This window comes from Anticarsia gemmatalis, chromosome 29, assembly GCF_050436995.1.
Source record: "Anticarsia gemmatalis isolate Benzon Research Colony breed Stoneville strain chromosome 29, ilAntGemm2 primary, whole genome shotgun sequence".
NCBI classification, from domain to species: Eukaryota; Metazoa; Arthropoda; class Insecta; order Lepidoptera; family Erebidae; genus Anticarsia; species Anticarsia gemmatalis.
In genome coordinates, this window is record NC_134773.1 from 2352808 (window position 1) to 2377711 (window position 24904).

At 39.1% G+C, this 24904-nt stretch overlaps 2 protein-coding genes across 2 annotated transcripts in view; one reads left to right on the forward strand and one right to left on the reverse strand.

The window, feature by feature from the left end:
* Window positions 1–255: 255 nt before the first annotated feature.
* LOC142985129 (serine hydrolase-like protein 2) overlaps window positions 256–24904 on the forward strand; it is a 34163-nt gene continuing 9514 nt past the window's right edge. Inside the window, exon 1 of the mRNA XM_076133110.1 lies at window positions 256–534. The gene's annotated coding sequence lies outside the window, so the exon portion shown is untranslated. The remainder of the gene's footprint in view (window positions 535–24904) is intronic.
* On the reverse strand, window positions 6716–23480 carry LOC142985136 (cilia- and flagella-associated protein 91-like). Its single transcript, XM_076133120.1, has 24 exons — window positions 23342–23480; window positions 22939–23015; window positions 22781–22844; window positions 22032–22164; window positions 21236–21352; window positions 20560–20660; window positions 19870–19936; window positions 19199–19319; window positions 18521–18689; window positions 17956–18153; window positions 17191–17361; window positions 16286–16470; window positions 15426–15572; window positions 14879–15008; window positions 14617–14708; window positions 14129–14277; window positions 13316–13485; window positions 12256–12360; window positions 11631–11720; window positions 9545–9661; window positions 8768–8887; window positions 7938–8051; window positions 7286–7390; window positions 6716–6840 (listed from the first exon to the last, which is right to left on the reverse strand). The coding sequence occupies exons 1-24, from the start codon at window positions 23415–23417 to the stop codon at window positions 6755–6757; spliced, it is 2904 nt and encodes a 967-aa protein (XP_075989235.1). The 5' UTR covers window positions 23418–23480; the 3' UTR covers window positions 6716–6754.

Genomic DNA, 24904 nt, shown 5'->3' on the forward strand with positions numbered 1-24904 from the left:
CCACACTTACCGGTGCATTTCGCGTGCTAAAAACTAAAATTTAAGTTATTTAAGTTAACCTTACGCAAAAAGGACGCTTAATATCGTTTTTGCTTGAGTTTTTCGTGCAATTAAATAGTAATAGTTATTGTTTTTTGTACTTAATAAAGACATTTCAATAATAAATGTTAACTGCGATACCTACCCGCCATAGTGTTTTTATAGGTAGTGAGTGTTTGTGTTGTTTTCACGGTACCTTATACCCAACTACCCACCGTATACGTTCCTTGGATTCGGCGGGAGATTGCTAGTAGCAATGGTGCGCGCTTATATGCAACACCGATTAGGAAATTGTAAACGTCAAACTGGCAACTTAAAGATTGTACATATCTTTTCTAAGCTAAGGACTTGGAGTGATTAGTGATGATTAATAAGTAACAATACCTAAGTGATAATCACTCGTAAGTGGGTAGTACTACATTCGCCGCACAAAGTGTCAGTGTCGTCGCAGGATCGAGACGCGCCGGCGCTGAACTCTCATCGTTGTCGTCGAGCGTAAGTAATATTTCACATTACTCTATTACTTAGTTCTGTAACATTTTTTTTATTAGCCAGCTATGTTATTTTGCTGTTTGTCATATGACTAAGGACTAGCCCTTCTTAGGGTCGCTATAAAGGGTCAACCCACCGGCTAGGTCCCCGCCGCACTGGGACTGCGCAAACGGGGTATGTGGTCCGCCGTAGAGCCCACTAAAAACCTGACGAGTGTCCAACCGCTTCCACAAAGACGTGCGCCGGGATAACCGCTATAAGCTAGTACCGCAAGACGCACGCCATGCGCGGCTCGCCCTCCTAAAGGGAGGGCCTACCTTGGGTGATGCCGCCTGGGTGGATGGGACCTCTAGCCCTACCCATACGTTGAAGGAATTAAGCCACGGTAGGGGCATGTTGTATACTTCTTCTTCTTCTTATCGTATGATTGGTGGTCAACCTAGTGTCAAAGTTGTTCAAGCCGCCCGAAGGCCTTTGACGTGGCTTAACGACTGTTATCTTAATTGACAACGACCCAGACCGATTTTTTACGTGCCCTCCGAAGCACGGAGACGCCCTGTTCAAATACCACTATGCGGTCACCCATCTATGGAATGACCGCGCCAAGGTTTGCTTAACCCACAGATCGTTTACCGGCCGGTGAGCGCAACTGGCTACGGGCGGGCAAGTTGTATAAAAAGTATGTTAGTAAAGTAGAACCGTTCTGAAATGAAAATTGACATTCACACATAATACTTTTTTTATTCACAAAACAATGATACATACAAAATAACGATGAACATGATTGCACTGATCCCAATTTTAAATTAATGGAAGCATATTTTAAACTAAATTCACAAAATTTAACACACATAATCTATACTTCTATACTATACTAATATTTTATATTATAAAGCTGAAGAGTTTGTTTGTTTGTTTGAACGCGCTAATCTCAGGAACTACGGATCCGATTTGAAAAATTATTTCAGTGTTAGATAGCCCATTTATCGACGAAGGCTATAGGCTATGGCTATAGGCTATGTATATCATCACGCTACGACCAATAGGAGCAGAGTACCAGTAAGAAATGTTACAAAAACGGGGAAAATTTTGACCCATTCTCTCTTACGTGACGCGAGCGAAGTTACGCGGGTCAGCTATAACATAATAAGTCAAGTTTCGCTTACTTATATAGTGTAAGCGACGGCGCTTAGACGCTTCTTTTTCGTAAGTTTCATAAGCGTTCTCATCAAAAATAGTTTACCTATTTGACTTCGCGTTTTTGGTTTTGTTATTTCAGTTTATGAGATGAATAATAGTTACGTTAACCAGTCAGTCTGTTTGTCTGTCGTGTCATTACGGCTAAACCGCATAACAGCTATGCAAAATTAATTATGTATGTAGATGAAATTTTTAAAAGAAAAAACTTCCCAAAAACAAATTTCAATTCTACCATATAACAAACGCGCGTAGGCCTAATTCAGGCAATTTAAAATAATTAATAGGGACCTACATAAGTTTTAACTGATCAAAAACTTGGCATGTCATTTTGTGTAATTCTTTAAGGGATCTGGGTGAATATTTGAGCGTAGAACATTTTCAGTGTTCGTAAATTAATTTCAAATATTGCTCCGAATCACAAATTTTATTGATTAAACACGAAGTTTATGGTGTAGATTAACGAAATAAATCAAAGGCACAGTATTTGAGCACTTAGATATGCCAGAATTTTAAGAAGAAAATTTTCGTCGAACGGTATTGAGATATGACACACACGGTAATTAGCATTTAAACCATGGTAATTATGCTTCATGATTGGTAATTAGAAATGAAATGAACTCAATATACCAGAATCACATTTTTATTAATTATTCAGGTGATAAAAAATGCCATCAAACTTAGCCTCACAGACATGTGCTTAAATTATATAAAAAATCAACAGGTCCTCTTAAGAATCAAAAACATGATCATATAATTTAAAACAAATCAACAAAAACACGATATCAATATTCCGTGTAAATAGAACTTAGGCTTACTTATATAACTTCCATCTTAGGTATTTCTTAAACGCAATGAGATCAAACTGCTATACAGATAACAGCACATCAAACAACACAAAACTAAATTTTTAATCAACTTTAAAACAAACATATAAGTTATAAATTTAAGCTTGATGTACCTACGGCCTGTAATTAATCATAAGATAAATCAGTCTCAAGTAGATCTTTAAAATCACAGCAATTTGTACTTATTAATATACGCCTGAACGTCTAATATAAATATATATATAAAAAAACATAATAAAGCTTTGCAAAATAAACAGGATTTCTAAATTAAACAATAATCATTTTGATAATCAATTAAAACACTGATAACGATTCAAAACTCTGATAACGAGATCAAAAAACTAAAAAATATTTAAATCTGAATCTGAGTCACTTTCATGACAAGAAACTTTACAGGTAGTGTCAGATGCAGTGTCATGGGGATCGGCAAGATCTTCAATAACCAGTGATGAACCAAGAATAAAATGCTGGTCACCAGTTAACTCAGTTGCATTTGGTTGCGATGTAGATTGAACGTAGTTTTCAAATACCCCTGAAAAGTTCATGTCACTACCACTTCCAGAGATATTGTATACATTAAGCATATTCTCAATGTGTGTCTTAGGATCTAAATGTAATTTACTATCAGGTTTTAATTCAGACAGCAATTTAACAGTGGTTTCATCTCTATTTGGTTTCGGCTTTATTAAAACATTACTTAAGATTTGAATTCTATTATTCGGGTTAGTTTTCGGCCTTACAGTAGTAGTCATATCAATAATATTTTCTTTATTTGTAATATTAGTGGATTCATTTTTGTTTTCATAGCTCAATGTTCCAACATATTTGGTATGTATACAGTTCATGTCCAAACACATAAAGCAACTAGTTTCTCTGAATATTAGATGTTCCTTTTCTTTCTGCCACAGAATTTGATGGACTTTCATAGTACCTTTCAACGGTTTCAGCTGCTCTGCAGGTATCAACATATCTTTTTCTATTATTTGGTATTCGTCAACATTTGTCAGGTTAATTTTTTGGGTGTTTAATCTAACTATTTTCATAAATTCATCTAATGTTACAACATCTTTACCTTGCGCTACAGCAGCGTCAGCAGTGCGTTTAACAACAGCCCCTACTCCATCTGCAGCACCTTTGCCATGGGCTGATTCAAAATAATTCCAGGTGACCATCTTTAGCCCATAAAAAAACCAATATAGTTTGGAGATAACATAAAACATAGTTTTATTTCTGTACTGACTACTTGGTGAATCAGATAGGAAATGCAATGTGTCTATCTTTTTACTTGTATTATTCACAAATTCAAGTAAAGGAATAATGTGTGCCCATACAGCAGCAGAATCATGTCGCAAGTTCTTGCTCACTGTACAAAAGGAGGTGTTTGTCAAATTTCTTGTATCATCTGTCATGTATATAACTGCAGTATGGAGTGTTAACTCTTGTCTGCTACCTCCAAAATGGAACGCTTGAACCTCAGACTCATATTTCAAAGCGTAGTTCTCGCTGAAATCTACATGAATAATAGCTTCATTCTTCTTAAGATGTTCCTTCAGATCTTTTATTGCAGTAAATTGCCACCTACGAGTCCCTTCGTGTTTCAGAAATGCAGGAATCATATTTTCTAATGTCTCTATAGCTTGTTTTGGTGACGTGGTAACTTTGGTCTTTGTTATAATCTTTTTAGTCTTCTCAATGCCCTTAACCACGTAGGTACTCATCGAGGTTTCCCATTTTTTAAATGTAAATTGATCATCGTTATTGAATTCCTGATAAGCAACTACTTTATTGTTGCACAAACTACATCGTTCAAGTAAACATTCAGTTTTCAGGCAACATAGACTGTTAATTAATTCGGTAGAATTGTTGTATTTTATTATCTTTTTATAGTGCAACGCCTGAATCAAGAGTTCCATGTTTGCATGAAGTTTGCACTGACATGTGTCTCTTTGATTTACGTTAGGTATAAGAACCCAAAATGGCCTATTTTTACAAAAGTAAGAGTAACTCACCTTGCAAAACTCAGATTCAAAAATTTTGTGAAGGTTTTTCATAGTATCTAATAAATATCTCCTTTGCTTTCTTTCTTTTTTCCGTGTAATAAATTCTCTTCTTCCCGAAGTTGCTCTAGATATATCGTCGCGTTCAAAAAACAATGTAATATTTTTTTTAAGTTTCTCATATTCGATAGTTTTGTGATTAGTTTTCTTTTTAGTTTCAGTCGAAGTCACCTTGAGATCTTTCAAAACTTGTGAAGTAGGCCTCTGCAGTCGTTTCTTTAGTCTCAAAATTATTTTTCTGTATGCATCATTTTTTTTCTTCATGGACTCTATTTGTAATTTGTGGAGTTGGTCTTTTTTTTCTATAATATACCGCATTCTTCTTAATTTGCTACTTAAATTGTTGACTGTTTCTTGTAGATCTTTCGATGTAGAGGGTTGTGGCTCATTTTCGCAAGTTGAGTTTCGTCTTCTGGATATATTTTCATAAATATTACTATTATCTTCGCTGTCAGTGCAACTTGGTGTATTTTCATTCATGTGTTTAATTCCTTCTTTTATTAGTTTCCTCTTTTGAAAATGTTTTCTAAAGTTATCTCTCCATTTCTTCCTCTGTAGTCTTTTAGCTCTCGGCGTCATTTCTTTAATTGATAAAAGTTTTTTCTGCTCTCTTCGTTTTTTGTATCGCTGTCGTTCTTTTTCTTTTTCAAGAGCGTATAAAATAGGGTCTGCCTTAATTTTAGCGTACCGGTTCCGGCGTGCTATTTTTGCTTTAGCCAATATTTCCTCTTTCGCTAGCTGCTTCTTTCGAGGCATGTTTACACTAAAAAATAAAAAGGTCAATAAGTAGATGTGGTCGCGGAAGTGTCAGTGCACATAGAAAAAAGACAATAATCTATCTCGCCTTGGTAGCAATTCGAACTTGGGTTGGTCTAGCGGAGTTAGGAGCTTCAATATAATAAAAGTTTATAGTGGTTCTAATTACCATTTTATACTGCTCATTACCGTTCGCCAAAATACGAACGGTAAAAAATGGTAATTATATAAATGGTAAGTAGATATTTGAACATTTTATCACATTATACGTTTTTTATAAAAGTATGTAAATTTAGAACCTAATCACAGCCAAGAGTATCCTATGACGAATATTACATTGCATAAAACTTATAAATAAAATTACTGGACTTACCTCGGGAAACACGAACGGTAAGGAGATTATTTTGTGACAAACACAATTTCCGGGCGTTTAAGGTAGGCTGGAGTAGGCACTGAGACACGTACTGACGTGTGACCCGCACGAATCGCGACGCGGAACTGAACGCGATCGCCGAGTTACTATTAGGTATAGCAATACAGTACGTGTAAAAAATTAACCCTGCGACTTCTTGAAGGAACGGTAGTGAGTATAAACCGTTGGGACAGTTCTCAAAGTCATTATAAATGACCTAAAAGTGGTCTTTAATGCGTATAATTTTGCAAATAGATAAAGCATGTATTGTTCTTTCTATATAACTCCTTATAAATACGATCTTCAGGGTATATTTACAACTCTTCGCGTATAATCTGCTAAGATTTGGAAATTGGACACCGAATGGTGTTGAGATATGAGTATCGTTTATACTCATAACTTAATTATCTTTGACGATAGGAACATATAATGTACATCTATATATAGTGCTGGAACTCTGTTTTAAGTGAAATAAAAAAAAGCATAACTTTATTGCCCAGAAAGTAGTTATTTGGGGTCCGCCGCGTGATTTGCACGCGTTTAAAGAATCACCCATCTAAAATCAAATTGCGCAGTTGAAGATTGATCGTGTTGTGTGAATCCGAATCTATATACTAATATTATAAAGCTAAAGAGTTTGTTTGTTTGAACGCGCTAATCTCAGGAACTACTGGTCCGATTTGAAATCTTCTTTCACTGTTAGATAGCCCGTTTATTGAGGAAGGTTATATCATCACGCTACGACCAATAGGAACAGAGTACCAGTAAAAAATGTTACGAAAACGGGGAAAATAAAATTATGACCCATTCTCTCTTTTGTGACGCAAGCTAAGTTGCGCGGGTCGGCTAGTTATGCAATAAAGTTCATTTTCACAAATATAAAGCCTTAAAAAGAAAGCAATTATTTTATGCAAGCCATTATCAAAGATGTCTGTTTAAAGTAAATAATATATTTATTGTTCTTGAGCTGGCTCATCATGTTCTCCCTCGTCTTCGAAAGCCGAAGTGTCGGTCAGGTCATCATCAGGGAAATTCGGGTCTGAAATCAATATTAAATATTCATGACATGCACAAATAATAACACGCTTGTTATAACCGAAGGTATAGACATAGTCTTTCTTCCAACTATGTTGGAGTCAGCTTCCAGTCTCTCCGGATGCAGCTGTATACCAGTATTTTACATGGAGCGACTGCCTATCGGACCTCCACAATCCGGTTACTAAAATTATACCTTTCGGTAAGACTGGTTGTCAGACTTTCAGGCTTCTGACAACTGTTAACGACTGTCAAATATCTTCGAAAAATGACAGCCCGGACCCACAATTTAAAGTGCCTTCCGAAACACTAAGGAACTCAATATGTTTAAGATGGTCACCCATCCACAGAACAACCTCGGCAAGCGTAGCTTAACCTGAGAGATCGGTCCGCGCGGCTACTGTTCCTTAGTCACGAGCTCCTCTTTATAAAGCAACTAATTAGTTTACCTGGTTCAGTGGAACTGGACATGTCACATTTGCATCGTCTCATCTCTTCCAACACCCTCAGGGTAGAAGGTAGGAGCTGTTGTTTGTCATCAGCTGTCATGCGATCTAATAACACAAAAAACAGTGTTTTAGAAAGATCGTCTCTAAACTACGACATCGCAACTCTTTTTAACCCCCGATGCAAAAAGAGGGGTGTTATAAGTTTGACGTGTCTGTGTGTGTGTCTGTCTGTCTGTGGCATCATAACTCCCGAACGGATGTAGTGGTTTCAATTTTTTTTAGTATTACAGGTTACTTATGTTCGAGTGTTCTTAGACAATAGACATGTTTGATGAAAATCGGTTGAGCCGTTAAAAAGTTGTAGGGGGTGAAAGTGAAATGACGGGTGAATCGCTTTGGCTAAAAATGTGAGCTTTTTGAGTCTGCAATAGTAAAGAATAGATTACACAGTTAATTATTCTAGGGGAAGATTTTAATAGAAAATGATGGCCTGGGGCAAAACAGGCCAAAAGCGGACTCATTTTCCAGCAGATATTATTTTTTTTTACCTAAGGAAAGCTGCATATAAAAAGCTATTGTTTACAAAAATAAACGTACGATTTGTACAATAATATAGTATTTTATGTAAGAAGTGTAAAACGGTTATACTTACCTAACGGGAACTGATTAGGATCATTAGGATCGATGTCACAACGACAGGTCGGGTCTTCGAAGGCCGCCTTCTCTTCAGCGCGACGTCTGATCTCTGATGGTAGCTCCTGAGGACCTATACAGAAATAGTGCCGAATAAATATTGTGCAACATAATTTCTATATTTCAGATTATGTGTTGTTGGTCTTCCTATCAAATAAAATTAAATAAAATAAAGTCGTGTGAAAGAAATGAAAATAGTAATAGTAAAGACCTTTTCTCAGAAAGAATTTTTTTCTTTTTGTGAACGCTGTAATATTTATGACGAGATATGGGTGTAAAGGTGTAAAATTGGTCTTGGCATACGCATCTTTCAAAAAGCAAGGGATCTATAGTCCAAATCATTAACTAATAATTAAAATCATAGATAAATATACCCAAGTTCTAAAATTGTAGACTTCAAACAAAATAAATTATTCATATTTAACAAACTACAACGATGAACCATGAGAAAACTGCCCTTAACTTTAAGAGGATATTGATTCATGTTTCATACATTTTTGAGCGTTTTAAAAAATATGCCATATATTGATAGAGCTCACTCCTTGGTTCGTGAGAGTCTCCCGAGGCGATGCGATTACATTATGATTTGTGTGTGCGTTGCAGCAGGGAATTTCATGCAAATAATACTGATGAGCTCGAGTTGATACGGTGACGATACCTTTTCGAGTCGAATGATCTCCTTTACTAATGTAAACTTAAAAGTCTATTACATCAAATACTATTAAACCAAAAATACTATTTTATCTAACGAAAATCAGGTGTAGAAAAGCTATAGTATAATGAACTCACACGGCCGCGCCTGGAACGGTTCACTTCGCTCGATCGCATCAGGAATGACGCGTCTCATCGCGTGTCTGTATGTAGACTGCTTCACTGGGAGAGTCCTCAGACCGGTTGCTACGTCCACCGCTGAATAAGAAAGAAAAAGAATTGCTAAAAATTAATACTCTTTAATTGGACTATGACATAGGCCTCCCACCCCATTTACAAGGAGAAAAGATAGTGCCCCGAGTGCATAGATAATGGTTATTACTTAATTTTGTCGTATGGTTAGTGGTCAACCTAGTGTCAAAGTAGTTCAAGCTGCCCGAAGGCTTTTGAAGTGGATTAACGACTGTTATCTTAATTGACAACAACCGGGATCGAATTCTTACGTGCCCTCCGAAGCACGGAGACGCCTAGTTTCCGCGTTTTAGCCGCGTATTTTCAAATACCACCATGCCGTCACCCTTCTATGGGAAGGTTTGCTCCACAGATCGTTTATCGACTTTCGTCTACACAAATCTTATATTGTTTTCTTATTTATAATCTGTGTTTAGACTCGCTATCGCCAGAATGCAGCTGATTACCAGTATTTTAAATGAAGCGACTGTGTATCGGACCTCCACAACACAGTTACTTGAATTATAACACTACTGGTTGTCAGACTTTCAAGCTTCTAACTACTGTTAACGACTCTCAAAGATCTTTGAAAATGACAGCCGGGACCCACAATTTAACGTGCCTTCCGAAACACGTAATAAGTAGTAAACGTAATAAGTATAATAATATTATGTTGATACTGACCAACATCCATCATTTCCTTAGCATCGAGCGCTACTTCCATTCGTTCGTTGATCAAGTTGTTCACGTCTCGCCACACCGCACACGATGCTGCTTTGCCTTGCCGTGATGTGCGAACCACTGAAAACAAAATAATAATAAATTAATTACCTTTTTTGCTCTTTATTTTAATAATTATTACTGAGCTTTTAAGAAATGTATATGTTAATTGGAGAGCTAGTTTCCTGTATGTCAGTCTATTACGTTTGTAGATTAAAAACTCAAATTTGGCATAATTATATAATGTTTATGAAATGATTATGAAACGTAGGATTATCTCGCAAAAAAATATTCTAGTTTCCATATTAGTTAATATTATTCTAGGTACTTATTTTCATAAAAAAAATTGGGAATCATATTTACAAATGATAATTATAAAAGTAGTGGTTTTAATATGACATCTTGAAGTAGAGATAGATAATAAAATTGAACAAATGTTGCCTAGTTCTCAAAAAATTGATTCTATCTCAAACACTAGACAAATATATTTTACAGTAACGATGTAAATGGTGCTCTTACACAGGTTCTCAATTGGTTTACAGCCAACAATTTGTTGCTAAATTCAAAGAAAACTAAATGCATTAGATTTACTATGCCCAACGCTAGGAATCTAGGTACGAACGTAGTTCTAAATGGTGAGGTATTAGACATGGTCAATTCCGCAACCTTCCTAGGTGTAGATTTAGATAACAAACTTCAATGGGGCACCCAAATAACAAAGCTCGCGGGCAGGCTCAGCTCCGCAGCCTATGCAATAAGAAAGGTAAGACAGTTTGCTGGTGTAGATGCGGCAAGACTGGTTTACTTTGGGTATTTTCACAGCGTTTTGTCCTACGGTATTCTACTTTGGGGCAGGGCGGCTGATATAGACACAATTTTTGTAATTCAAAAAAGAGCAATTCGCGCTATTTACGGCTTAGGAGCGCGGGACTCTCTGCGGGAGGTATTTGGGAAAATAGGTATACTGACGGTGGCATCACAGTATATTTTTGCGAATTTGATGTTCATCAAACAAAACATTAATTCGTTTACTAAGAATAGTGACATTCACAACATTAATACCAGAAATAAGCACAAATTGGTAGGTCCCTGCAATAGATTGCAAAAAGTACACAACTCATTTGCAGGTCTTGGTGTTCGGTTATATAACAAACTCCCTAGCAGTGTTATGGATCTTCCCCAACAAAAATTCAAAGTGTTTATTAAAGATCATCTTATTAAAAGGGGTTATTATAAGGTTGACGATTACTTAATGGATAAGAAAACATGGGATTAGTTAGTTACGCGTTCTACACAAATCGAGATTAAATATCTATATATTTATATATACATCTTTGCATTGTATAAACATTTATCAGTCATTTCAACTCTGTAACAGAGAGGTATTGCACGAGTCTCAGTGGTATTCATTATCTTTTTTTTCATTGAAATGGTGGGCTCCCATGCCAATGGTTCGTCATGCTCACTAAAATGTCATTGCTTGCGGCGGCGTCGTGTGCCGGGTCACCCCCTTCCCTCTAATATGTGCGAAGGGGGTGATGGCTGGTCCACGCGTCATACTCGTGAACGGGTGCTGCTTGGGGTGACTGGTCGTCCTGGTGTGGTGACTGCCATAATTTTAAAGTAACTACGTTTCACTAACTGTACTTCCTTTACCACAGTATGCTCTTGAAATGCCTCTTATGATTTCATTACTTATATTATTATGTGGGTAGATGCTCCCTTCATGCTTCCAATAATATTTATATCTTGTTTATTAGCACCTTAATATATTGATTTAATTTATGTTATGACCAAAGTGTGTTCGGTAGTGTTGATAGGTAGCAGCTACTTACATCATCAATGTTTTATACCAGCATAAATATTGTTAAAATCATTTGGCGATTAAAAAGAGTGGCCAGGAGTTTCTTGCCAGCTCTTCTCATTGGCCCTACCTTCCGAACTGGCGGTAAATTCACTCTCTGTATCATTGACTATCATAAGTGTCAGCACTTGACCTAAATGAATAAATGATTTGATTTTGATTTTGATTTTGATTTGAATCACATACCATCATCTACAACGGCGTTGAGCAGCCGTCTCGCTTCATGTGGCATTGGGAACCTCACGTCCATCGGGATTTCAGGCGGCACTGGACGTTCTGTATGAGAAAGAATATAACATAATTAATAATATCATTATAATGATATATTTACTGAGGTCTTACTGAATGTCATACATTTTTGTATTAAATAACTTATAATTTAAATTAATTATAGTCGAATTACTGGGCGACCACGAGTTAGAGATACTTAGGTACCACTGAAGGCTATTATTAACCTTTAAAGATTTTCTATTTCTTGCTGCTTGTACAATTTAATCAAATTTTCTACAACTATTGATACTAAAAACGGAAACTTTAAATGATAATTCGAAAGTTTCCATCATTAATAAATCTTACGCGAACTAACGACTAAGCACGAAGCACAATAAAACTAACAAAACGACACTTACATCTAATTTCTAGATCAACATAACCTTTTATTAAAAATCTACTAACAAAAAAATCGTTTAAAATCTTTTCTACAACTGCCAAAATGTCTGTTAAATTGAAGATTCGACAACTATCTGAAAAGATTACTGTGTAATCGTACAAAATACTATTGTACATAATTTGTTTGTTTGTTATTACTAACTCTTGGCAAGTTTCCACCTCCAGTCTTTTCTGCTGGACGTCTCAAGTGGTACGATGCGACACTGACACACATCTTCTATAGGACGTCCACAGTATTCGCATACGTCTAAAGAAATTGACAGAAAAGCTATATTTCTAGACTGTCTAATTCCGTAGGTATTTAAGAATATGGCTAGGGTCTCAATGAGGCAAGGGGCAAATGTAGGGGCATATTGGTGTGATTTTTAAGTCCCAGGGTTCCTCGCCAACCATGCATTAAATGGCTGGTTTTCGCGGCGCGGTTTTTTTTGTGGTTACACCACATAACCCATTATTTCTTTCCCTAGGAAAGGATCCCCCCCGTAAAAAATAAATTTAGAGAATGTATACTCTATACAAGAATTAAAATGTATTGTCAGGGATGTCTTTATAGGTCCGAACGTATAATAGACATTCGAGCATGTGATTCCGACCTTCCCGAGTCACTGAAGCCTTTACCAACGTCTTTTCCACAGCTGTAAGCTCATGGGTAGTCAATTATGCAGACTATGTGTCAATGCACATATTTTTGACGCTAATTCTAAGTTATGGGTCGTTTCAAAATACATCATGAAGATTTAAAATTTTCACAATTTTAGGCCGCATGGTAGGCATACCAAAAATCGTCCATAAGAGAGCTGCAAACAAAAAAACCGGCCAAGTTCAAGTCGGACTCGGGCACAATGGGTTCCGTACCAAAAAAATACGAAAAAACTCGTTTATTGTATTTTTTTAAAATTCTGAATATTTGTTGTTATCGCGGCAACGGAAATGCATCATTTGTGAAAATGATAGTTTTCTAGCTATCACGGTTTAGACACAGTCTGGAGACAGACAAACAGACAGCGGAGGCTTAGTAATAGGGTTTCCATTTTACCCTTTGGGCACTAAACCCTAAAACACAGCTCTCACATCAAAACTGAAGATTTCTTCACACAATTGTTGGCCACATGGTACGCATACCAATAATCGTCCATTAGAGAGCTGGAAACAAAATAAAAACGCAATAAAACGTCCCAAAACTATCAAAAAGTTGTCCTCACCATGTTTAATCTCAGCATCATCCACGAGTCCGAATATAGTGTTCCTAGCGGCTGCGAGCTTGGCGTTTTGTACCTCATTGATGTGGTGCCTCGCAGCAGTCTTGTGCACGTGTGGCAGCAGGAACTGTTGCACTAACTCTGCTACCATCTCGTTCTGTTCAGCCGTTGAACTAAAACAATGTGACAGCTGTTGATCAAGGATCCAACTTGTCTTCTAAAAGACCCGTTTGATGAGGTTGCCTCCCCTCTATAGCTAATTTTAACAGGTATATTGATCAGTTGTTAATTTTCTTTCCTTTTGCCACTCGGTAGACAAAAATTTCCCAGTTCTCCTATAGCCTTAATAAATAGGCTAAAATATTTTTTCAATTCGCACCAATTAAGTATTCCTCAAATAGCGCGTACAACCAAACTCTAGAATTTTAAAATATTAGATAGTAGAAATATACATAGATATACAGTTTCACAATTGTTCAAAAGTGGTGGTTCACTTTAGTGTATAACTGTAGCGCGATTCTCTACAGCATTAAACTATCGACAAGCGGCTAGCGATCGAGATTGTAAGAAAATCAGATTAGCGCCTCTAGCGGGCGTCATATGAACTATTTTCGAGGTATATTTTTAAATGTGAAACACTCATCGGAACTCTCTGCATCGAATTTCGGAACTGATCAGAGCTTATGAATAAATAAAAAAAATAACCCATTAACTGCTGGGCAAGGGTCTCCTCCCGGAATAAGGGAGAGGTTAGGCATTGAGTTAGATCAGAGTTTACACAACGTTTATTAGTAAACAGTTATATGTTTAACTTACATAGATCCATGCTCTCTGATAGACTGGTCTATTCTATCAGCGTGTGCTTTAGCTGCCTTCACGGCATCTTCTTCCGCAGCCAGCTCTACGCCTTCCGTGATCACTTGCTTGAGATATGCGTCTACTGTGCCTTGAGTGACGCCTAACACCTGGAGACATACATAAATGGATTATTTATTTGTATTAGAATTTTGTAAATGTAATCTGAATTAGTTCTTGTATGTTACTAAACTCTAGACAACTGTAGCGTTAGTTAAAACCTAAAGCTTTGTCCGACCCGGGATTCGAACTACATACAATCGCATACACTTTCACGCAGATTATAGAGGATTGTTTTAATATATCACTGAAATTAGGGGTCCTAAAAGGCCTTTTTGGACATCTTCTTAATAATTCAAATGATCTAGGTATTTCTAGCTATAGTTAACATGGTTGCCAATTTTCAGATTCAGTTTCAAAATGGGCATGAATTTTGACAATTCACTTACGTGCTTGAACATTTCATCGTGTTCTCTTCTGCGATGTTCTTCTTTCTGTCTTCTACCTGCTTCTGCTGCTTCACGCATTGTCTTCTCACGAACTGAAAATTCAAAGCAAATAATTCCTGTAGGCATGCATAATCCCCAACCTGTACTTTCACAGCGTGGTGGACTCAGGGCCTAATCCGTCCCTCGCTCCGGGAGCATTTGCCCAGCAGTATTATTTTAACTAAAAAAGATTAAACTTAATATTTTATTTAAGTATACGTACGGGCAATAAGTATGAAGGCATGTTGCCGTCTCTCTTCCTTCAATCGTCTCAATTCCTTCTCTAAGAAGTCGAGAGCAGCTGACACAGCACCACCACACAATTCATCTACCAGTGCCGTGATGGCATCATCCTGAAAAAGCATTCTTGTGTCATTATAGTTCAAAGCATTTGAAGCATTACCTCGTGGCTTAGTTAACAACAGCGGCACGGATCGATCTCCGAGGTTAAGCTACGCTTGCCGAGGTTGTTCTTTAGATGGGTGACCATCTTATACATATTGAAGTTCTCCGTGTTTCGGAAGGCACGTTAAATTGTGGCCTGGGTGTCAGTTTCAAAGATTTTTGACAGTCGTTAACAGTAGTCAGAAGCTTGAAAGTCTGACTACCAGTCTTACCGAAGGGTATCGTGTTATAACTCAAGTGACCGGGTTGTGAAGGTCAGATAGGCAGTCACTCCATGTAAAACACTGGTATTCAGCTGCATCCGCTGAGACTGGAAGCCGACTCCAACATAGTTTGGAAGAAAGGCTAAGCTGGTTTTAACTGACCTTCTGTTCATGTTCTGTCCTCATAGCATTATACTCTCTCGCCTTAGACTCCTCACGAGCGATACGTATCTTATCTTCTTTCTGGAGACCATGGGTCGTCTTCAATTCTTCTGTCAGCTCGGCTGCGCGCGTACGACCTTCGTACATCTGAGAGAAGAAAGTTTGTTAGTAATGTACTTATGCCATTTGAAGCGCCCATAGCCAGTTGCGCTCAGCGGTTGGTAAACGACCTGGGGGTAAGCAAACCTTGACGCGGTCATTCCATAGATGGGTGACCGGTTAGTGGTATTTGAACTGGGCGTCTCCGTGCTTCGGAGGGCACGTAGAAAGTCTGTCCCGGTTGTTGTCAATTGAGATAACAGTCGTTAAGCCACGTCAAAGGCTTTCGGCTTGAACAACTTTGACACTAGGTTGATCACTAAACATACGATTAGTAGTAGTAGTGTGCTTTCGGCTGATATTTGTCAGCAAGCTTATTTTTAAAGAACTCCTTCACAAACCGTAGCTCTTGTGTAGCGGGGACTTTTACAAACACAAAAAACAACGGACACAAAGCTGGACCAGACCCGAAAATAATATTTGTGGATCGTACAAATCATTGCTCCGTGTGGGAATCGAACTCCCGACGCAATGTTATTGGCTGGCGACCTAAACCACTGTTTGTTCTCTGGGATAAAGATAATACAGAGAATCAATCTATTATTTTGGCCGGAGGCAGTCGAGAATTTTAAGTTCACTATTGTGTTCTCTGGGATTAGGATAAGACAGCGAATCAATTTATTTTAACAGTCTCGCCAAGCAGTGGGACAGTAATGGGTCAAGAAAAGAAGAAAAACATTAGTAAAATAGAATTTCCTTACCAAATACTGTACAGCTCTTCCCTTAATAACTTTCTGTAAGACCAGGGCAGCTTGATGGGCGCTCTCCTCCAGGTCTTCAACGGACTCCACCTCAGGAGTGGAAGGTCGAGGGGTCGTGACTGTTCGCCGCGGTTTGAGCACGTGGAGAGGCCCGGCTGATGTTGACGCAGCGCCTAGACGAGCCTCTGGAAAGAAGAAAGACGAATTGATAACATTATTTTTCAGTAATTGTTCACGTAGGAATGCGCGGGCGCGGTGGCGTGGTCTCTTGGTAGTTTTTTCTCACATAAAGACGTGATGAAGCCATCTCTTGGTAGTTTTTCCTCACGTCACTTGGTAGTTTTTCCTCACATAATGACATCTCTTGGTAGTTTTTCCTCACATTATTGATGAAGCCATCTCTTGGTAGTTTTTCCTCACGTCACTTGGTAGTTTTTCCTCACATAATGACATCTCTTGGTAGTTTTTCCTCACATTATGACGTCTCGTGGTAGTTTTTATCTATATCCTACTAATATAATAAGTGCGACAGTTTGTGAAAATGTATGAATGTTGGTTACTCTTCACGCAAATACTACTAAACCGATTACGATGAAATCTATACTAATATTAAAAAGCTGAAGAGTTTATTTGTTTGTTTGTTTGAACGCGCTAATCTCAGGAACTACTGGAGCCAATTAAAAAAAAATACTGTCGGATAGCCTATTTATTGAGGAAGGCTATAGACTATATACCATCACGCTACGACCAATAGGAAGAGAGTACCAGTAAAAAATATTACAAAAACGGGGGAAATTATGACCCATTCTCTCTTATGTGACGCAAGCAAAGTTGCGCAGGTCTGCTAGTATAATATACGAACTCGCGACTCCCTATTAAAAAGGTCCAAGTAATTTTCCACTTACTCTTCAAATCATTGTGAAGATTCTCCAAAAACTGCTCACTCCACTTGGTCTCTCGTTCGCAGAGCTTCATGGGGTCTCTTGGCAGGTGGTGCCCGGAGCAAGACTTGGTCAAGTCCTGGCAACGTTCCAGCCATACGGGGGGGTCGGCTACTGCCATGTGGTCTTCTGCAGCTAGAGATAAAGAGACGATTTGTTAAAGAAACTCCTGTATCATTGTGAGAGTTAAGATTTGAACAGGATTCAGGCAGAACAGTCCTTGTTGTGGCAATAATTAGGTCGTGATACAAATATCTAATAGTGTACTTGACTATCCGTCAAATTAGACTCTTTATGAAATGTCAAAAACATATTTTAGTATAGAAATACGACAGTGACGTCACAGTTTCGTATTTTCGTTGGTGTCGAATGAGTGTCTAATAAAATGTTTCAATCTGTAATAGTCAACATTATTTACTTTTACGGTGTGTTTCAGTCTGTAATAATTACAATTTCGACCTTATTTGCGAGTACAAGTTTAATAATTTTTCGTTGACCCAGTCAAGTAAGTAGGTTGCTCTTTTGTCGTATCAGGTATCTTTTACAAACATACAATTAACAGACATGAAGTACAACCTGTACAACCAGACAAGAAACAACTATTTATGGATCACCCAAATAATTTCTTCGTGTCAGAATTTCGATTCTGACACTGACGTGACGCTGTGGTCTACAGAGAGGGTGCGCCCTCTCTGTAAAGCACAGCGTCACGGAAGCAGTAAAACTTACACAACAGTGAAGGATCGTAGACAATCTCCGCATGTCTCCTGCGCGCCTGGTAGCCGTGGCGCAACATCGGCGCGTGCAGGTCCGAGGTGGGGTCAGTGGCCGCGTGGCACATGGCCCCCATGCCTCTCGCCGCTCGCATACGACCCACCAGGCCTACACGACCCCCACCTTCGTGGAGGGCTACTAGTTTACGATGTTCTGTAAAAAAGAAACAAGAGATAATATAAGAGTAATTAGGTGAAAACCCTGCTTCGTTCGGGTGAATTTAGCTACGGCAATCAGGTTAATTGTCGTGGCACTGGCAACACTCTTGTAAAAAACAATATTATCCAACGCTCAACGATTGAAGAACCCAATATGGCAACTGCGGTTTGTTTGTCAGTGCCATTAGTATTTGACAAAATTCTCAATAATCCGAAATTTGCGGACAAAATGTTGTCGACTCGAGATCAATATTTTTTGTATAGTTATTCATACCAGATTTCGATCGAGCCTGCCGTACCCCTTGACGAAATTATTAAAATAGATTTAGCATTAAGTTATTTATCGAAATCTCTCTCCGTACCTCGGTCCCTAGTCCTGCGAATGTGGTCAATCTTTCGCTCCATCTCCGTCTTCTTGAAGGCCCACAGCTTGGCCAGTTTACGACTAGTCCTGTTCACCTGCTTCTGTCGTTGTTGTGTCTGCATCCTCGCGAGCAGTTCTAAACGGATGCCTTGCAGTTCATCTATTTCCTAATTAAACAAAGACAGGGCTTTAACTTTACAAAAAATCGACCTTATGTGAGTTAACCTCACGTATGCAGCGTTTGAGCACCCTAAAATAGTTATTTTATTCTGGTTTTGTTACTTGTTGTTATAGCGGCAACAATAATACATTAATAAATAATGTATTATTTATTTATAATTTTGTGATAATTTAAAATGACGTATCTCATGAACCGTGATGTCTTACTATCACGGTTCATGAGATACGGCCTGGTGAAAGATGGGTGGACACTGGCCAGCGAAGTCTCATCCATAGGGTCGCCTTTTGCCGTTTTAGATAGCTGATGTTTGTTCCTTAATCACGGCAAAAGTATTTTGGTATAATTGGGCACATAAATAGTTTGTAACCTAAATTAACACGACATAATCTTAACTTGGCAAAGCTTTTATATTTATTCAAACTAACGAAAATACGGCCAGATGCTTGCATTTTCTCCTTTACTCTATAACTTTATAAAAAAGACTGTAAAACTTACCGCTTCTCTAAAGATCCAGTCTTTAGTCTCAATATCGCTGATGATTTCATCTCTCTTCTTCATCCAGCGAGGGAAGGCACCCTTCTCCACTAGTTCGGTCCACATGCGAGCGTGACGCATCCTGTGTAACACATTTGAACAGATTTTGAGAGATTGTGATGCGCCCATAGCCAGTTGCGCTCACCGGTCGGTAAACGATCTGTGGGTTAAGCAACCATTGGCGCGGTCATTCCATAGATGGGTGACCGCACAGTGGTATTCAAACTGGACGTCTCCGTGCTTCGGAGGGCACGTAAAAAATCGGTCCCGGTTGTTGTCTACTAAGATAACAGGCGTTAAGCCACGTCAAAGGCCTCCTGGGCGGCTTGTACGACTTTGACACTAGGTTGACGACTAACCATACGACAAACAAACAGATTTCGTAGAACCTTGTAGTCAAATCCCTTGCATAAGGGAGTTCCGAATGTGCTATTTGGTATTTCTATTTCTTTTGAAATATTTATACATATCCTGGAATTTTGGCAACGTACCCGAAAAATTGCTATAGGTTTATCTCCATGTAACTTGATGTGACTAACGTTGCAAAACGCAGAATTTCATACACCTTTGTCTATACAGTAGGATGAAATAGGCGTGATTAAAAGTTATAAATCAATTTAAAATCTACTAACTTGTTTATAATCTCAGTAGTATGGAAGTCGGCTGGTAGGTCTCCAATTCGATATGGTTTCCCAGGACCTGAAAAAGTGATTTTAAATTACATTAGCCTCTTTACACGTCACGGTACTAGGAACTTGGTCTTAGCAATTTTAGTACGCGTCATTTAACTTTGTGTGTCTGAATATAGCAACAAGCAGCTGCGCAGAAGGTAAAACATAAAGGGCATGCAAGGGTGTATTTAAGGAGTGCATGTGTCGGAATGGAAGCACGTCGTTGTTATGTCTCCGTCACACGCACTCGCGTGAATTTATACACCCTATAAAAGCAATATGGTGGTGAGAAGAAGACTTAAAATACTTATAATAAATAAATATAATAAATTTAACCCATTACTGTCCCACTTCTGGGCAAGGGTCTCCTCCCGTAATGAGGGAGGGGTTAGACCTTGAGTCCACCACGCTGGCCAAGTGCGGGTTGGGGACTTTGCATGCCCTCAATAAATGAATTAAACAAATTTTAGGCATGCAAGGTTTCCTCACGATGTTTTCCTTCACCGTTGGAGCATGTGATAATTATTTCTAATACACACATAACTTCGAAAAGTCATTGGTGTGTTGCCTCGGGTTCGAACCTGCGACCACTTGCGTGGGAGGTACCAACTTATACCGCTCGGCTATCACCGCTCCACTTAAAATACTTACCCCATTCCAATTGATCAAGGTAGAGAACTTCGGGGGTGGTCTCACACCCCTCCGCCGGTTTACCGTCCGGCTGCCATGGAATAGTCTGGGCTGATGACTCCCTGCAAACGTCATGACTATTATTTAGAGATTAGTACAAGATGTATGGACGTAAATGAAGCAAAAAAGTTTGTAAGGATAGTAGTAAGTGGTGTTCTCTGGTCTTTTTCTCGCAGTGCCTTGCGACTATACTTAGGTTTGTAAACTTAAATTCGTTAAGTCGTTTTAGAGTTAATCGCAAACAAGAACTGGGAAACCTAAATAAATTTTACTCAAAGGTGACTGACTGATATAGTGATTTATCAACGCACAGCTCAAACCACTGGATGGATCGGCCTGAAATTTGACATGCAGTTACATGTTATGACGTAGTCATAAGCTAAGAAAGGATTTTGATTAATTCTACACCCAAGGGGATAAAATAGGGGATGAAAGTTACTAAAGTTAGTATGATAATTCTGTCCTAAGTCACAAACCACGCGGACGCTGTCGCGGGCAAACGCTAGTTTCATAATACGTAGACTTGACTACCACAGCCCACACTTGCTAGCGTGGTGGACTCAAGGCTCTTCCTTTACTATAAGAAGAGAGTCTTGCCCAGCAGTGGGACATTAATGGTTAAAGTTATACTAATTACCTGTAAAGACTCTGTGTTCCTCTGTTCCTGGGCTTCGTGGGTCCATGCGCCACGGAGACTGGTGACGGTGGGCAGAAATCTGGGCTTATGGACTTGACTGCGAGTACTTGCTTTGGGCTGGAATACATATACATATTATTAATGTTTATAATTATATTAGTAGTAAACTCACATGCCCGCACGCGTGAGTTTTCTGCTAAAATTGACTGTATAAGCGCCAACTTTCATGTCGTTTTAATGGAGTCGAAGTGATCAATGAATCATACTTATTAAATACAAAATGAGGATATTATATAGCTACAGTATTAACAACTGTTTTGAATTTGAATTTGAATGAAACTTACTGCTGTGGATGGTAGTGTTTGTCTATCGTCCCACTCGGCAATGAGGTGAGGCGCAAGGTTAGCTATACGTGCCTTTCAAAGCACAGATGTCAGCGATTTCAATTTCCTAATTCTAGACAATGTTTCAAAGAATTTTTTTACAGAGAAACTAATACATAACTTCGAACCAGAATTAAAAAGTACTAATTTGAACCTGAAGCCTCTGCGCCGCGGTTTTGATTGCCTCCGTGGCGCAGTGGTTTTTAAGTCGCCACGCCAAAACCATTGCGTTGGGAGGACGTGTGTTCTATTTCCACACGGGACAATTATTTATGCGATCCACAAATAATTGTTTCGGGTCTAGTTGTTCTTTGTGTCCGTTGTTTGTATGTTTGTATAAGTCCCCGCAACACAAAGAAACTCGTAGAGCGGGAGTTGTCTATTAAAAAAAGACCAGCCAGCCTCATACTCACATAGCAAAGAACTTGTGCAGGTCCTTCCCAGCGAGGTCAGGAGTGGGTAGATCTTGGACCTCCTTGACTCTGTCCAGGTACGCGTCGTAGGACCTGTCGATGTGGTCCGGCAGCCGACAGTTCGGGTGGTACACTGCTCATGTTAACAAAATTGTATTGTTTCTAAGTCTCTGTCAGTTAAATGAAGCTGAAAACGACCTAAAAAGTTGTGGAGAGTTCTTGTGTTTTGAAACGACGAAAAATAAAAGTTTGTTTTCACACACGGTCATTAATTCCATACTAAGCAGAGCTTGTAATATGGTTACCAGATAACTGATAAGCTTACTTAACAGCCTAGTCTTTTTTCTCACTAATATATGTTGGAGTTGGCTTCCAGTCTCACCGGATGCAGCTGAATAGTCTGAATACCAGTATTTTACATGGAGCGATTGCTTATCCGACCTCCACAACCCAGTAATACTTGGGTTATAATACGGTACCCTTCGGTAAGACTGGTTTTCAGACTTTCAAGCTTCCGACTAGTGACTTCTGACAAAACTTCTGACAAGTGGTAACGACTGTTAAAGAGCAAGGCAAACATAAAATCTGTAAGATATAAGTACCCGAACGAACCAACGGAATAGTTTATTATGGGTTTGTTTATATTGCACTCATTCTTTGAAACGACATTTTGAAAATAAATTTTCAGTGCAAATCTTTATTTATGACTATTTCAATTTTGTTTTCGGTACAATGGTTAAGTAACTTACCAACTTGTATTCTCGGTCGGCGTAAAGATTCGGAGAACATACTGCCATAGAGCGGCTGCAGTACCTGACGAACAAGAGAAAAATTACAGGTTAATTAATTATTTCTTCCTTCATAAATGTAGCTAATTTATTTTTACAAACAGATGGTTAGTACTTACAAGTTGTGCCGAAGACATGGCGGCTTTGAAAGCTGTGCGGGCATAATCCCTCGCACCAGATACGATGAAAGCCGAGTCTGAAAGAAAGATTATATTTAATCGTAAAATTAATTTAATCGTAATGATTTATGCGGATTTCGAGGTAAGTTAATCTATATATTTCTGGTTCTACTGTGCCAATCAAAACCACTAAAAATATAATGCATTTTTTTTTAACAAATTACTGTCCCACTGCAGGGCAAGGGTCTCCTCCCGAACAAGCGAGGGCTTAGGCCTTGAGTCCACCACGCTGGCCAAGTGCGGGTTGGGGACTTTGCATGCCCTCAATAAAAGTATTAAATAAGTTTTAGGCATGCAAGGTTTCCTCACGATGTTTAGCTTCATAAATATAATAATATCTCACCGTATAAATAGTCATGGACTCGCATTTTCGCCACATTGTGCTTCCTCGGCGGCGCGTATATCGTATCGGCACTCATTTTTTACTATATATTAAAGAAAACACCTTGTTCTGTACAAAATTATTTATTTTACCATCTGGCCACTTGAAACGTATTGACATAATAAACAATGGGCGTTGTCATGACAACGGACAAGGTTTATCTAGAAAGGTACGGTTGAATAAGTTTAGTTGATACCATAGATAAAGGATTAAGTTAACTAAGCTTATTTATTTATTTATATCCTAATATTTACAATTACATTTTAAATTAACAACAATAAACTTACTATATATACAAATAGATAAAAAATAAATAAAAGAAACAAGTATTAAAAGAGAAAAAAAAAAAAACATGGGAAGCGCACTACGCGTCGTAGTACTCCTCCACATCGCTGTCAATCGGGAACGTTCCCAGAATGCTGGCAGCATTGCCACGTTGTATGGCAATGCTCAATCTTTGTCCCAAGAAAAAGCCAGCATTCTGGTCACGAGAACTGTCGACCAGGCGTTTGGTAATGTCCTTAAAGAGTAAGTGGGCGCTAGGGCCCCATGGTCCCAGCGTCTCGACCCCAAACGGCTCAAACACATAGTCGCCAACAAGACTACTGTATTTGCGCCGCTTGAGGTCTTCGGCAGCCGCAGCAGCAGCTCCAGCAGCACTGGCCGTCCTTAGAAGATGAGACGGCGCAAGGGTGTCGACGCAAGTTGCATCCCACACCAAAGGCCGTCCCATCCTCCAAGGCATCAACGACATACCGTCCGGCCTCTTCCCGTCGTCGCGCGCCAGCCCATTAGGTTCTAAGATGGCTGGCATTCCAGCGGCGGCAAGAGACCGGCGAATGATGTCGTTGAGGTGTGCGTGTCGGGGTATACGGCCAGAGCTCCTACCGCAGGAAAGACCATGGTGCCCAAGACGGTCGACAGCTTCCCCGCAGTGACAACGATGTGGAGAAACACTCGGAGCACCTAAACGCAGGCAAGTGGCGATGCGAAAAGTGGCATCGTCCAACTTCGTGCCTACGTTGGACGATGGGAGTGCCTGAAGCCAAAGCCCCGATTCCCACTCTCCCACAGCCAACAGGCGAGCACGCTCGGCGGGATTGGAGGAAGTATTGATAAGGTTTTTTATAACCAACCCGCAGAGCGGCGCGTCCCACTGTCTCTGGGAGGACAGGTTTCGGGGTAAATCAGTAGACGGAGCGGTCATCTTCCAAACGTTCACAGCGTCGGTCTTGCACGACACTTCAAAGTCAACCAGTGTAGGAATTAGAATTTTCCTGGTTAACTCTTCCGTGTCGTGGACCGAAGACAAGAACGCAGGTAGACTAATGTCGGAAATTTTGCGGACGCCGAGGCCACCCAAGCGGATGGGTAGAGAGGCTTGACTACATGCTCGGTCGTCCAGGGCCACATTTAAAATTTTGCACAACATGTTTTTAATGACATTATCAATTTTAATAAGGGGTGATAGGTTCTGCCAAAAAGGTGAGGATCTGAGGGCATGGGTAAATTTAGGAACGAACA

Bases quoted from the DNA above. Each gene is read 5' to 3' on its own strand.
- LOC142985136 (XM_076133120.1), bottom strand. From the start codon at position 23,417: ATGAGTGCCGATACGATATACGCGCCGCCGAGGAAGCACAATGTGGCG. The intron at 23,016-23,341 runs GTGAGATATTAT...TCTTTCTTTCAG, and splicing joins AGTCCATGACTATTTATACG to ACTCGGCTTTCATCGTATCT. The intron at 22,845-22,938 runs GTAAGTACTAAC...CTTGTTCGTCAG, and splicing joins CCATGTCTTCGGCACAACTT to GTACTGCAGCCGCTCTATGG.